Source organism: Egretta garzetta, unplaced genomic scaffold (genome assembly GCF_000687185.1).
Source record: "Egretta garzetta isolate BGI_Z169 unplaced genomic scaffold, ASM68718v1 scaffold133, whole genome shotgun sequence".
In the NCBI taxonomy this organism is placed as follows: domain Eukaryota; kingdom Metazoa; phylum Chordata; class Aves; order Pelecaniformes; family Ardeidae; genus Egretta; species Egretta garzetta.
The window spans coordinates 4406528-4420994 of record NW_009259111.1 but is presented as its reverse complement, the minus strand read 5'-3'; the positions used below and the strand labels follow the sequence as shown (position 1 = coordinate 4420994).

At 40.5% G+C, this 14467-nt stretch overlaps 1 protein-coding gene across 6 annotated transcripts in view; it reads left to right on the top strand.

Annotated features, from left to right (window-relative positions):
- The window catches only part of TPH1 (tryptophan hydroxylase 1), a 27263-nt gene extending 14123 nt beyond the window's left edge, over window positions 1–13140 (top strand). For 5 of the 6 annotated variants that reach the window (XM_035890980.1, XM_035890977.1, XM_035890976.1 and 2 more), the window contains 10 exons: window positions 3586–3723; window positions 4685–4868; window positions 5924–6024; window positions 6745–6812; window positions 8302–8498; window positions 8980–9115; window positions 9633–9759; window positions 10838–10933; window positions 11484–11617; window positions 11921–13140. In XM_035890980.1, coding sequence (XP_035746873.1) covers window positions 3604–3723; window positions 4685–4868; window positions 5924–6024; window positions 6745–6812; window positions 8302–8498; window positions 8980–9115; window positions 9633–9759; window positions 10838–10933; window positions 11484–11617; window positions 11921–12095 — 1338 coding nt within the window. In that variant the 5' untranslated portion in view covers window positions 3586–3603 and the 3' untranslated portion in view covers window positions 12096–13140. Of the gene's footprint in view, window positions 1–1641; window positions 2219–3585; window positions 3724–4684; window positions 4869–5923; window positions 6025–6744; window positions 6813–8301; window positions 8499–8979; window positions 9116–9632; window positions 9760–10837; window positions 10934–11483; window positions 11618–11920 lie in introns of those variants that run through there. The other variant, XM_009635435.2, reaches the window with a different exon arrangement.
- The last annotated feature ends 1327 nt before the right edge of the window (window positions 13141–14467 follow it).

The following is a 14467-nucleotide window of genomic DNA, read 5'->3' as shown; positions in this document are numbered from 1 at the left end:
CGGGGGGAGAGGGGAGCTTGCTGGCCGCGGTTACCTGGGGAGGGGTAGCCGTCCGGAGATGCTCCCCTGGCAGCGGTGTGTGCTCCGTGCCGCTGGGATCGGGATGGGGCTGATTCGTGCCGCTGTTCCTGGACAGAAGCGGGGGGGACACACACGGACGTGGTAACGTTCAAATACGAGCAGATGAAATTACGGTAGAGCAAAAGTAACTTCTGGTGCATCGCTGCTTAGAAGATAGAGGTTGTGATATAGCCCAGAGTAATCGGTTACTGGATTATTTCATGTTACAGTGGGTATATGCTTAGTACATCAGAGAAGATGATGCGCTTACATGTTGGCTGCAGTTCTTGATACTGTACCGTTTAAAACATCAGTAAAATGCCTGGTGAAAAGAAAGCTGACTGCAACGGAGTAAAGTTTCACAAAAGATTGTTTTGCCTTGTCTCTCGGATCTTTGGAAGCCAGATAAACTGGTCAGCACAACTTTTGGTTTGGTGTCTGAGAACTAAATCTAAGTAAGACCTTTGGTGTGGCTGAAAAATTTCCCTGTAATAGGACATCTAGTCATGGTCACTCATAAGATCGAGTCTTCATCCTTCCCTACTACGAAGTATGTGAAAAGGACAGGGAAAAAGTAAGCAGCTACTTAAAGATGGAGAGGGTGTAAAACGCCTGTTGAGATTTTTTTTTTATCAAGCACAATTAATGGCAATCTGTATCAAATACATTTTTTAAAAGATTTTTTTGGTCTTCCGTTTATGGCTCTAAAATGTAATTTCCTATAGATGAATATGTTTGGACAATTTTAAATCTTGGCTATCCATTAATATAAAGAATTAAAGCACAAAATATACACCCTCAAATATCTATCTCGTAGAGGATATTCTTCAGGAAGGGGAGAAAGGGAAGGTAATTGCTGTGGGTTCCAGAAGGAGCCATCTTTACCCAGAAGACACCTAGATACCTGTCTAAATAACGGCTTTAGAGTATCCTTGTGTTTGTGCATTTTCATTAAGACTTGAGTCAGGTTGATGGGAAATGAGTTAATGATTTGCGTCATTAATAATAAGCATCACCGCAATATTAATTCCTGCCCTGCAAAGGAAAAGTGTCAGAGTTTACTAGAGCTGAGTTACTGATACAAATAAAATCAAAGTAAAAGTGCAGCTGTTGGAGGAGGAATTATTTTTGCATTACCATTTTCTCTTGTGTCTCGTACCAAAATGGTTGCTGCCTTAATGCAGACATGTTTTCAGTCCATTTTTTAATTGAAAGCCAAAGATTAATGCTGGTTTAGGGTTAAAAGTGTAAATGGTGTGTGTTTGGCATTGTAGGCATCCGAATTTCCCTTCTGCAACTTTTTTCAAATTCTTAAATTAGAGGTAATTTTTAGAACTTAATGTAAAAACACGCTGCATTTTGTTGTTATTTTCTTCGTTGGTCTCTTTAAACATACTACTTTACAAATGTTGTCATTTGATCTTAAACACAATGTTAGTTGAACTAGCAAAATACGAAATAAGAACATCAGTCTTCAATGCACGTAGTTTGTCCTAGCTGTGCACCTTATAATATTGCATGCAACTGTGCCAAATCTCATAAGCTGATCTTGTCTTAAGTCAATGATCCTGAACTGGAATCAAGCCAATATGCTGTGTATGAGCCATGTATATAAAACAGCCCAACAGTTTTTGCCTTCAAAGACTACAATCTATTTGTAACGGAGACTTCTTTGCATCCAGCTTCTTCTACAACAATATCACCCGAGTAGGATGGCTCATGCAAATGGCTATCTCTGCACTTGAGAAAACAGCCAATAACCTATATGTAATTGTGAGGTTATTAGTCTTTTCTTCTCTGCATGGAGTACCCCTGCTCAGTGCCTTTTCCTGGCTCTTGTGATACTGATCTGACACTTGTTGAAGTGAGCTGTGAAACCTGCAGGCTGCTCAGCAGAATCTGGATTGGGCCCCATCACCCACTTTCAGCAGATAATCTGATGTTTGGACTCAAGTTGATGGAGATCAGTGGCTTTGCTGGATCAGAAACAGTGTGATGGACTGGCGCTGTCATCCAGGCTCATCATATAGTGACAACTTGTTAAGAGATGGGGACCAAGTCAGAAATCCAGTGGTTTTATTTCCATGAGCATCAGTGGGCTTGGAGCAAGAGGCCTTCCACAGGATACCAACTCTGCATCCTAAAGAGCTCACAGCTGGTAACCTGCTTGAAACCTCTCTTAGAGCAGCATTAAATACCTGCCTTATTGTAAACCACTCAATTTAAAATTAACTAATTACTTCATTATTTTGTCAGGCAGATTATCTTCTTAATCTGAAAGATAAATGGGAACGTTTTGATAAAAGATAGGTCAAATTTGGTTTTTATCTGTAAACTTATCTCTTATAGATAGAAATCCTTAGCTGTACAATATTATCCGTTTTAAAGGGGTTACAGCTGGAGAGACTGTAGAAGGGAATTGGTGGAACTGCTGCATTTTTATTTTTGCTCTTTCCGTTCCTGATGAGTTGTCACCACGTAGTCGTATCTTTAAAAACTCTCGTCAAATCAAAAAATAATCCCAAATAGCAATAACATGCCTTCATTGTTCCTCTCCTCTTTCTCACTGGCTCCTTCAGAAACCTCACCTTTCTTGTTTCTTTTTGCAAGGTTTGAAGACATGTGAGACACAGCCTCTGCTTCTAAACTGTGCATTTTTTCTTTACTTTGCATTTTCTGCATTCTTAATTGTTCCTATATTACCTCTCTTTATGGCCTGGCTACATGTGGCTAAGAATATGGTCTGTGATATCCGTGGATTTCAACACAGTCAGGAGCGTGATCACTAGTAATGTACAAAACCCCATGGTCCTACAGCGTTGGTTGTCTGAAAATTTTTAGCGTGTGATTTGGGTGATTATGGTAAGGGTTTGGCATGTGAATTGGGGGACCCAACAGACGGAATAGCTTGGTTGTGGTTGATCAGAATGGGGCCATCTCTATAGTCAACAGATTCTGGTCAGCACAACATTTTAACTCCTTAGGTTTTGTCTCCTTTCTCTGTAAACTTGGTGCTTTGTGGTTATGTAGTGGGAGAAAGGCAATGATTTTTCAGTTCTGATCTACTAAATCCTGATCTATCTTTTCCCACCTATATCCAGCAGGTTTTGGATTATTCCCTTTACCAATGTTCATCACATTTGCTAACAAGGATTTTGTTCCACTTACTGTTTCTTCTGACGTGTTATAGATCCTTCCCCCCGCCTCAAAAAAAAAAAAAAAAAAAAACTAGTTATAAACCATACTTTGAAAACATTTTCTGCATCCTAGAGAATGACTAAAGAGGTCTATAAAATCATTCAAGTGAAAAAAAGAAATCTCAGCATTTCATCCTCAGCTCTCACAGATGCTACATGTGCTTGACTTTTATGCCTGTTATTGTGTAATGATTTAATTGGCAAGTTTTCTTTTGTGGTTGATCAGTCAAAGTACAATATTACCCCAAGCCAAACTGAAATGTAAAACTTTACACTTTTTGGACTACTAGCCATTAAAAAAAAAATCTTTTTCTTTGTTTGCATTTAGTTAAATAAGTCAAATTACATGATGATTGAGGATAATAAAGAGAATGAAGACCATGCATCTGAAAGAGGGAGAACAGCCATCATTTTTTCCTTGAAGAATGAAGTCGGAGGACTTGTAAAAGCATTAAAACTCTTTCAGGTATGTAATAATCACATTGCTCCAGCAGCTTTGTATTTTTAAATTGTAAGGACAGTTTTGGAACACGCTAGAATTTATTACATCCATTTATTAAGGATGTGATTCCTAACCTGGCTGCCATTTTGCACCCAAAATTACCCACGAAGGCAAATTTATGCCTCAGAAATCAGACACTGTCTGGCTAAAAATCTTCACAAAATGTATCATCTGCACCTACTAAAGACTGAGAGAGTTTTGTCTTTTCCTCTCATGAGAAGAGGGTTGGCACTCATGGTTTCTGCTGCATACAAGAGGTGGGTCTGAAGCTCTTGCCGATGGCAGGTAGACACTTGGGGTGCTGACCTGCACTGGGTTGAGTCCTGTGCCCTTGTCACCCTGCCTGCCTGGACTGAGGGTGACAAGGAACTGCGATTGCACAACTGCACTCCTTCGATTGCTGGGTAGGTATTGCACAAGGAATATGCGCAGTGCCACTGTGCTCTGTCATCTGGCCCTGCATGTCTTAGCTTGGGTTTTTCTCTGTGTTCCCGATAGAAGATTAAATAATTTTTCAAATGAAAGAGAAGTTTAATTTACGCCCTGAAACCTACTGCTTTTAAATCACTCGCTTGCTTGTGAGATAATTATATGGTGACTTGATTGGCATTTTAGTGAATTTCCCCAGACCCAGTTGCTAATCAGGTTCCTATGGGAAGGATGAAAGAAGAAGGTCTATGAATTTAAGCCTCCTGACTGTCTTTCTGTGCTTCCTGACTGTAAATGAAATTGAAAGAACGAAGGCTCTCTTTCATTTTCTTCTGAATGGGAGGCCTTTTAAAATCAAACCATCCTCCCTCCCCTCCAATAAGCAAACTTCTATCAAGAGATCAAAATAGTTTCACAAAGGTGGTGAGTATTTGTTTGAAAAACAAATTTTAGTTTTTCATCAATCTGTTTGAAAACCTTACTACTTACAAAACAGGAGAAGCATGTAAATCTGGTGCACATTGAGTCACGGAAGTCCAAGAGACGAAATTCTGAGTTTGAGATCTTTGTGGACTGTGACAGTAACAGGGAACAACTGATTGAGATCTTCCAGCTCTTGAAATCCCATGTAAACGTTATCTCTATGAACCCGACAGAGCATTTCAACGTTCAGGAAGATGGTAAGTACAAAAGGCGGTTCTGATGAAAATGTACTTCTCAATGTGTTGTTCTGAAGTCTTGTTTTTTGGCATCTGCATCTGCATTTGCGTAGTGTTTTCAATCAGTAGCTACCAGGTTTATGCTTCTGTGTTGTGAATGAGTGTAGCTTGGCTGATATGAGCAGGGCTGTGTTGGCTGGTGTCACCTAGGAATACGTGCTGTTTCAGGCTGGTGCAAATTGTGTGTCTGTCATCTGTGCTCCCATCCTTTCTCCACACAGCACAACTGGTGTGAATGGGAGTCCCTGCACCCAAGCAGGGTGAGATCTGGTGTCTCTTGGATAAAAACAGCTTACTTTAGTAAGGGGAATTTCAACCTAAACACTTCCCCTGTCCTTTTTAAGAAAACTAAAGAGCAATGGTACAGAAAAACAGTGTATTAACCACTCTGCCAAGAGCTCAGTTATAAACTCTCTTGGGCTTAAAAAAAACCCCCAAAAACGTTAGTAGCCAAACTAAGGCTGCAGGGCTGAAACTGCCTCCTTCTGTTCTTCTTCCCCACAAACGCCTCAGCAAAGCTGGATGCTTCTGAGGCACTTAACCACAGGGTAATGTTTCTTTCCCATGGTCAGTAAAGCGGGATGGGAGGACTCAAACCTGGTCCCACTCTGCCTAGGGACCACAGGCAAATCACTCCTCTGCTCCTTTGCACCCTTTGTACCCAAGAAGATTCACAGCAGCATGCACAAGGAGGCCTTGTCTCAGTGGCAGCCTCTAGATACTACTCTAACATTACCAGTAATAACAGTTACGGGCTGCAAAAAACCCGTATTAACCGTTTCCTCCCCTGGACACTGGAGCTGGCTGTGCTCTGTAGGCAGACTGTGGCAGTGACAGAGGAGGAAGTGTGAGCTGTAGGGTGGTGCCAGATAGGCAGTGGACTCCCTTGTCTTATTCATGACCCCTTTAATTTATAGATTTCGCTTGTAACCACCATAGCCATACTTGAAAGTAGCGTTTCCTCCCTCAGCACGCTCGCGTTATTAATAACTTTGTGGATTCCATGCGTTCCTTAGACATGGAGAATGTTCCCTGGTTTCCGAAGAAGATCTCAGATTTGGATAAGTGTGCAAACCGAGTGCTGATGTATGGGTCCGATTTGGATGCTGACCATCCCGTAAGTATCTTTTCCCCCCCAGCTCAATCCTTAGTGAAAATGTACTTTGTGGAGCTTACTTTAAAAAAAAAAAAAGCAGCTTTTCCTCCTCTTTCTTATTCCTCTCAATGTGGGGCCTCTGTGGGTCTGAGCACCTTCTCTTGGAAGTTTCGTATCTTTTTCCTAGTTCAACCAAGGCTGTCACTGAATTCAGCTCCTGTGCCTTTCTGCAGGGCTTGCTCATGCGAGGACTCCAGGTCTGGGCCCTGAGTCGTTGCATACAAATTAAAAAAAAAAACAAAACAAAACACCAACCAAAAAATCCTGTTGTGAGGCAGGCTTGGTTCCTCGTCTTTCTTTCTTCCCTAATATAAATGGAACAAACAAATCGGTATTTGGGCAGTGCAAATGGGCAATTTGTCCTGTAATTTAGAATAATCAAGCAAGTAACAAAGTTTGTATAAACACTGATATGACTAAAATAAATCCTTGGCTACTGAATATATAGTGACATGCATAAAACCGCTGATCCTTACTTTGAATTGGAGTATTTGCTTAGTTCACAGTTATTAAACATTTCAGACTACAGCTATAAGGTTCCTGCCCTGTTCTCCCATTCTTAGACAGCATACTTTTATATTTCCCAACTGAATAAATTTCAAGTGTCTTGTTTTAAAGTAATTTATTTATTACAGTTTGGAAAATCATTTAACTTTGTTTTTCCCCTTCCCCCTCCCCCAGGGTTTCAAAGACAATGTCTATCGCAAGAGGCGGAAGTATTTTGCAGACCTGGCTATGAACTACAAACAGTAAGCTCTACTTCTTCCAGAATAAGCCTTCTGGGTGCTTTGAAAGAATAGCAGAGTGGACTGGCAGGAGATCACGTTCCCTGGGCTCTGATCTCGCTGAGACGTGCTTTGCTCGGGCATCGGAGCTGGGGGTGGGGGGTAAAACGAAGGGAGATGTAAGACAGGATTAAAAGGTAGATCTAGGCCATCTTACAGCTCCCCGGGCCTCTGATCGGTCTGAGGATCAGCTCCTTGTTGCTCGGCCATTATGGCACCTGTGGCAGCGCTGATCCTCAGATGGGCAGCGATGCCAGCATGGGCTTCCTGCAGTGTGGTGCATTTGGACTCTCAGTCCCTCCCCGCTTCTCTGGAAATGGGTGCAACAAAGGAAGAGGGTGGACAATGCCTGCTACACAGCTGCCTCTGCCAGGATGTACTGACTTGACTAGGGTGGATTGGTGTCTGCCCAAATATTGCCCAAACCCCAATATATAGCTCATTGACCACTGAGCGTAAACTCTCTGGGCAAATGTTAATACTTGAGTTTTCTTTCCTGGTTCAAACTAGTGCATGTGATGTATAGATAAGAAGTTTTCTGTGAAAAACTTGAAGCGCTTCTGTCTTTAGAGATGCTGCTTGGGGGAGGGAGCTTTTAAAGCAGTAAGAGTGTCATAGCTGAGTGTTGTAAATTCTAAAATTTATTTCCATGTTGCTGTGGCCTGCTTGAATTTAGATGCCAAGTTCCTCAGTTGGAAATGACCTAGGAATGGTGGGTATCTTGAGCTCTGTTGCATCGTGTATTAATGCAACTGGTTACCACAGCACAGAGCCGGTTACTGTTAATATGTTGTTAACAGAGATTCCCTTGGGAAAGCATCTGCCTTGCTGGTTACCTGGCTGGTAGTGGAAGCTCAGTGTAACACTCCCATTGCCTTCAGTGGGCTTTAGGTGACACCCTTGCTATAATCCACTTTAATTACAATTAATTATGTTCAGACAGACACTTGTCTCTGCATAGAAGCATGATTTTTACCTGATGTGTATATCTAGCTGCTTCTATGCATTGTGTTACTAATTTAGGGAATTCTCTTTTTCTAAAACAAATCAAAAAGGTAATGGGAAGTAATTATAGAGAGGGAAGTCCTACAGGGAAAAGGATGTGTTCTGAGCTCCTGAAGCTGTAAAGGTTTTGCAGGTATTTTAAATGTTACTCTCGGCATTAATCACCTAAGAAACTGTTCACAGGACCAAAGCATCCAGGTTCCAGTGAGGTTGATGCAAGGATTCCTGTTAGCTGATTGAGGTGGAAAAGAGAGCAAGCCCTTTGACTAAAAACTCTCCAGGGCACAGACCAGATCTTGCTGTGTATTTGACAGTACCTAATGCAATGGGGTCTTAACCCTGACGGGTGTCACACCCATATAAATGTTAAATAATAATGGTAAGTAAATGAGTCATCTGTTATTAGCCATTTACCAAGGAATGTCCTTTCTTCCTCTTCCCCTTGTAGTGGTGACCCAATTCCCAAGATTGAATTTACTGAGGAGGAGATCAAGACTTGGGGGACTGTGTACCGAGAGCTTAACAAGCTTTACCCAACTCATGCCTGCAGAGAGTACCTTAAAAACTTACCCTTGCTCACCAAATATTGTGGGTACAGGGAAGACAATATCCCCCAGCTGGAAGATGTGTCCCGCTTCCTGAAAGGTAATGTACTAATTTTCTTACATGAAAAGGAACTAAGGTCCATTGCAAGTCACACTGCTATTATATGGGCATGAAAAAACATCCCTGGTCACTTTTGCTTGTATTCATTCTGGTCTGTTAAGAGGCCTTTTGGCCATCAGTGTTTTAATGTATTGTGTCTCAAATATATACAAACAGTGACATTTGAGGGGCACTGCTCCCTCTGAAGAGACTATTAAGGTTGGCTAAAGAGATACCTAGCTGTATTGTGTTGGCTCTAAGCATGAAATGGTAGGCAATCCACCTATACAGAGGTAGTGACATTTTTCCTAAATATTGGTCTTTCTCAAGCTTAGGCCAAATTTTCTAATCGTGCCTAACTTTCCCACATGCTTTTGAGCCATGGTAGTGCTGTGGCTTTTACCCCAGTTGTAGCAGGAAAGGTGACAGCATTGTGGAATTCTACACTAAACTAATGTGCAATTTCTCTGTTCCCTTTCAGAGCGCACAGGTTTCACCATTCGCCCCGTTGCTGGATACCTATCACCCAGAGACTTCTTGGCAGGATTAGCATTCAGAGTTTTTCACTGCACTCAATATGTTAGACACAGCTCGGACCCTCTCTATACACCAGAGCCGTGAGTCATTTAATCTTGGGGTAGAATTTGAGAGTTTTGAATCTCACTGCCCAGAGCCAAGCTACTTAAAAGCTTTTCAAGAACACCATCAAGAAAACTTATTTTTTTTTAAGGTGCTGAAGACTCAGCCTTCATGCTGAATGTAATGCAGTTTTAGCATGCTCAAGTGCCACCTTCATAAGTAGAGGATTTTCAGAAGTACAGCATGTTATTGGGGAGCTCTTACTGATGTCATTGTGCACAGCGTTAGTTTAATATTCAATTGCCACATAAATGTGCAGCTCAGATCTTAATTTTAGACAGCTTCATTTGAAAATCTGAGTTTATATACATATGTAGAGCTGGTATGACCTGCTCAATTATTTTCAGCTAAACACGATTAACACTTTTCTGTCTTTTGGGTATTGCAGAGTTTAACACAAGACATTGTATCTGTTCAGTGGTGCTGCTTTTTCAGCACTTTACCACAAAGACAGATAATGAGATTTCTTTTTTTGTGTTTTTTTTTTTTTTCCAGTGATACCTGCCATGAGCTCCTAGGCCACGTCCCTCTTTTGGCTGAACCCAGTTTTGCTCAGTTCTCCCAGGAAATTGGTCTTGCATCACTTGGGGCATCAGATGAGGCTGTCCAAAAACTGGCAACAGTGAGTGTTTCTGTGCCTGGTGATCCCATTGAAAGCTTTGTGCTTTACTAGGCTGATTCCACTCCACTGAATAAATTTGGAATTTTATATCAACATTAGCCATACCAGCTGCTAGACCTATGTGTTTCACTGGTTCTTGGCTTTTAGAGCATATAACAATTTTCCGTTCAAGGAAAAAAATACCTTTTAAGGTTGATATGATTGGTATTTTTCTTCACTTGGCTGTCAAGTAAGGGTGCAACTTCTGCTGGTAGATCACTTCTTCCAGGTTGAAATTCTATGGTCTGTTTCTTCCAGACAGAATCTTTTTACTTCTGGGAATGTGATTCAATGACTTTAAAAGTAATCTATATCTTTAATGTGTAGAATTAATTGAAATTATATGTTGTTTTCATTGAATGTGGTAAGCATTAGCATTAGATACTTTTCAGCCAAGAAATTAAAATAATATAAATTAATCTTACTTCCTGGATATCAGTTTCTAGATGCTTTGGCAAAAATATTTTAAGATGAAAATTAAATTAAGGTAAAAAATAACTTATGCAAGTATGAAAGAACTGGTTTGCTGATATTGTTAATTTTTTTCCCCACCTGGTGTAGCTAGTGGTAAAATTTCTACTACCTTCAGTGGGAGCAGAATTAAGCCACCATATACCTGCAAAAATCCTGAAATCCTGCAAACTAAGCATCTTTAGTTTTACAGGCCACTGAGCAAGTAAGGAACAAACTTGCTTACAGAGATCCTCTCTATACAGTGTTTCTTTTAAGCTCAAGCTGCCATGTCATGACAATATTTCTCAAAACAGTTTTATGTCTCCATGTTCCTGTTGATATTAACAGCTTATAGCCTATTTGGGTGATCTATAATATCCATCTTTCTTATGAGAAGCATGTAATCCTGTGATTCTTCACCCTTCCATTCTGGCTTTCTTTTAAATATCTGAGAAAGATAACCAAGTGATGACTGTCTGATATTTGCAACTATTTGACACTACCTACAAATAGAAATGCCCCCCATCTAGTTCATGACAGCATTTTTGCTGAAGCCTGAATTATTTTACTCCCTTCTCTGTTTCAGTGCTACTTCTTCACTGTAGAGTTTGGCTTGTGCAAGCAAGAGGGACAGCTACGAGTTTATGGGGCTGGCTTGCTCTCTTCAATTAGTGAGCTCAAGGTAAGAATATCTGCTGCTTATTTATGTCTTTTCTTTGTTTGTACCTGATTATTATTATCACTGTTTTGCCCTGTTTCTTATGAAGTATAATTCTAAAAATCCTTGTTTTGAAAACTCTTAGATACCTGCTAGACTTAAGCAAATTCATGGTGGCAATAATCACTGGAAAGTCTGCTTTTGGATATATGCCAAAAGCAGCTCCCGTGTCTTTTGCAGGAAACATTAGATCACTGGTATTTCTTAATGTTAGGCCCAAGTAACTGTTTTCAGAACAAAGCTCTGCTGGTTTAACCAAATTCTGAAAATATTGCTCTTGTTTACACAAGCCTTGTGTCTGAGGAATCCCTTTTTTTGACCCAGATTGGCAGAATATGACTGTTCAAAGTTACGCTATTTGTTAAGCTTCAACTGCTGTGAAAAAATTTTAAGCAGCAATGCATTAAATATGGTCTCACTTAATCTCTTTTTATTCACCCTACCTCATGTCATCTTCCTTGTGGATTATTTGGGTGGTGATGTTCCCCTGACACATAACACGTTATGTTACCAGCACTCGCTCTCTGGCAGTGCCAAAGTCAAGCCTTTTGATCCGAAGGTCACCTGCAAGCAAGAATGCCTCATCACAACTTTCCAGGAGGTTTACTTTGTTTCTGAAAGTTTTGAAGAAGCAAAGGAAAAGATGAGGTACAGATTTTTTTTTCCCTGTTTTATAAAAGCAGGTTTGATTTCATGCATCTCTCAGTAGCAGCACCAAACCCTTTCATTCTTATCACAGTTTTATAATTATTTTTCATGGGGTTGGAAAGCAGAGATCAGCATTTGCTTGGTCTTCCATGTACTGGGTGGGAAAGATGATGAACTATGTAATGATTAAAACTATTTTTAAGGAAGTAAGTAGTTTAGAAAAGTGGTTATTGATACTGACCGCATACAGCAGATCCATTTGTGTTTTGTTTATAATTCCCTCTCTTTTTTTACTTTGAATAGAGAATTTGCAAAAACCATCAAGCGCCCATTTGGCGTGAAGTACAATCCATATACTCAAAGTGTGCAGATCCTGAAAGACATGAAGAGCATTGCCAGTGTGGTGAATGAGCTACGTCATGAGCTGGACATTGTCAGCGATGCCCTCAGCAAGATGGGCAAGCAGCTGGAAGTTTAGGAGTCAGCAGTGTGGTGCACTCAGCCACTCTTCTCTTTTCCCTACTGATTTCTTTCTAGGCATGTAATGTGTTGTATGCAAAACTCTCTCCTTTACAAATGGAAGAGGGAATAGCCCATAAAGATAATAATTTTATCGTGTTGTAAAGCCCCTTACAGAATGTATTTCTCCCTTGAACAAAAAAGGCCTGGAGTTGCCTTTGAGAAGATGGTGGGAGAGTAGAGAAATTGCTAGACTGGAGCAGAAGTGTGGTCTGCGGATCAGGGTTGGGATCAGGTGCTGCAGAAGGTGGCTTATGAGGCAATAATGGAATAATTCACCACAGGGAAATGCCCTTTTCTGACTCTAGTAGTCTATGCTGCTAATTTGATAGCATTGCAGACTTCATAGCGTAGAAGCTATAGCGATCAGTGCTTCTAAGTCTGTGCTACTAAGTTTAAAACTTGAATGATTACAATGCAGACATCAGGACACAAATAGCTGGAGGTTCATCATGATAAAATCAAGGGGGTCAAATCTTGCTTTCAAAGGGATCGTTCTTGCCCCCTGAAAATTTCAAATGGTCCTGTTTGGTGTGCTTCTAGTGTAAGGCAGAGATACAGAGCTGTAGCAGGAAATCCTAATTCTATTTATTTTAAGAGAGTTCTATCAGCTCAGAGAGTCAGGATTTTTTTTGCTGTCCTTGATACTGCACTTGAGGGAAGACCTTTCCTTATGGGAATACCATTTGCCTTTTTCCTGGTTGAATTAATTTAGCAAAAAATGTAGCAAGCCATCAGGTACTGACTTAGCACAAAGCCTGAAACCATTTCCAAATTACAATTTAATATTCAAAATAGTTTCATCAGTTCTAAAATAACACCAATGTTTAAAATAACAGCCAAAGTTTATAGTCTAGTCTGGCTTTTTGTAAGTATCCTGTTAATTGCTTGGTCACTTTACTGACCTGCACAAAGATATGTTTTTCTTCTTCCTTACTAGGCCTCAACATCTTAATTCCCTATCAAGCCAATGATAACTGAAAGGCCCAAGCATTAATAGGAATTCTGTGGCTACTTTTCTCACATAGCGGCAAACATCCCGGTTTTCAGGGCTCCATAGTTGCAAGCATCCTGCATAGCTGTACAGTGCTGTGCTGGCTGCTGTTTCTGCCGGCCCCGCCAATGAAGAGGACGTATGTACAGGATAGGATGCATTTGAATGGCAGATCCGTGTTGTGCAGGGTGTATATAATAGCACGCTGGGCACTGATTCTTCATAGGTAGAACATATCAGGAAATCGAGAATTTGCAGCTGTGAAGGTTGCTGGAAAAGGGGACTGAAATCTTTAAATACACTGGAGATGCTAGTCCAGGATTTTGAGAACTTGAAAAGACTTTCATGACCCTCTGTGCTTGAAAATCAGTTTGAGCTTCATCTGCTTTCTAGTAGGCCACATCTGCTCCATAAGCAATCGCTGGCCCAATCTTTCCAAATATATTCACTGTTTAAATCAATTCTAGATCATTTTTTCTGTGACTATTGACCTACCATAACTATTTTTTGTTAAAGGACATTTAAGACCTAGAAATATGGTCTACAACATTTATGGCTTACATTATACTTTAAAATAGATTTTAGGATTTTTGTCTTTCTAAAGAAGAAACCTTCTTACAAGTGGTTTCTTATTATAAGCAAGGGAGGATCTGTTTTGTCTGCTTCTGTGATAAGTGAATGTTCAGCTGCATTTTTAAAATGTTGGGATTATTATGTTGTTGAAATAGACATAGATCGATGTTACTTCAAATCTTTGTCTGAACTGTGTATACATTTAAAGTAGGAAACCTCATACTTGCTAAATTAGCACCTAATTTCAAACACTTTAGAAAAACAGCAATTGTGTCTTTATTTGCACTTGTCTCGCAAAAAATGGAGTAAACTGCTAAAAGGAATACAGAGAAGATGCATTAACAACACGTATATTTGGCTTCACGCATCCAAAGCTTCTGGCTATGTAGAAAAGTAATAATTTAAATATTTTAAACCATTGTGGAGGCTTTAACTGTCAATGAAATAAATGACTTGTTGGTAATTATTAGAAGCGAAAACTCCCTTTACTTCAGCACTGTCGCAATAAACACCAAGCACTCACGTCTGACTACGGCTTTGTATGTTTGATACTGCGGTTCAGATCTTCCACGCATGTGACTTAATTCCATGGGGAACTGTGTGTATTTATTTGAGGAGTGACTTGTTTTCCCCTCGTTTTTCAGAAAGGCTCGATCTGATTGATTTTAAAGGCTTGATTCTGTTGAAAGGGGCGCGTGGAGGACGTTTCGCATGCCCCGGCGCGGGCGGCTGCTCTGCCCGCCATCCGTGGGGCTCTGTCAGCG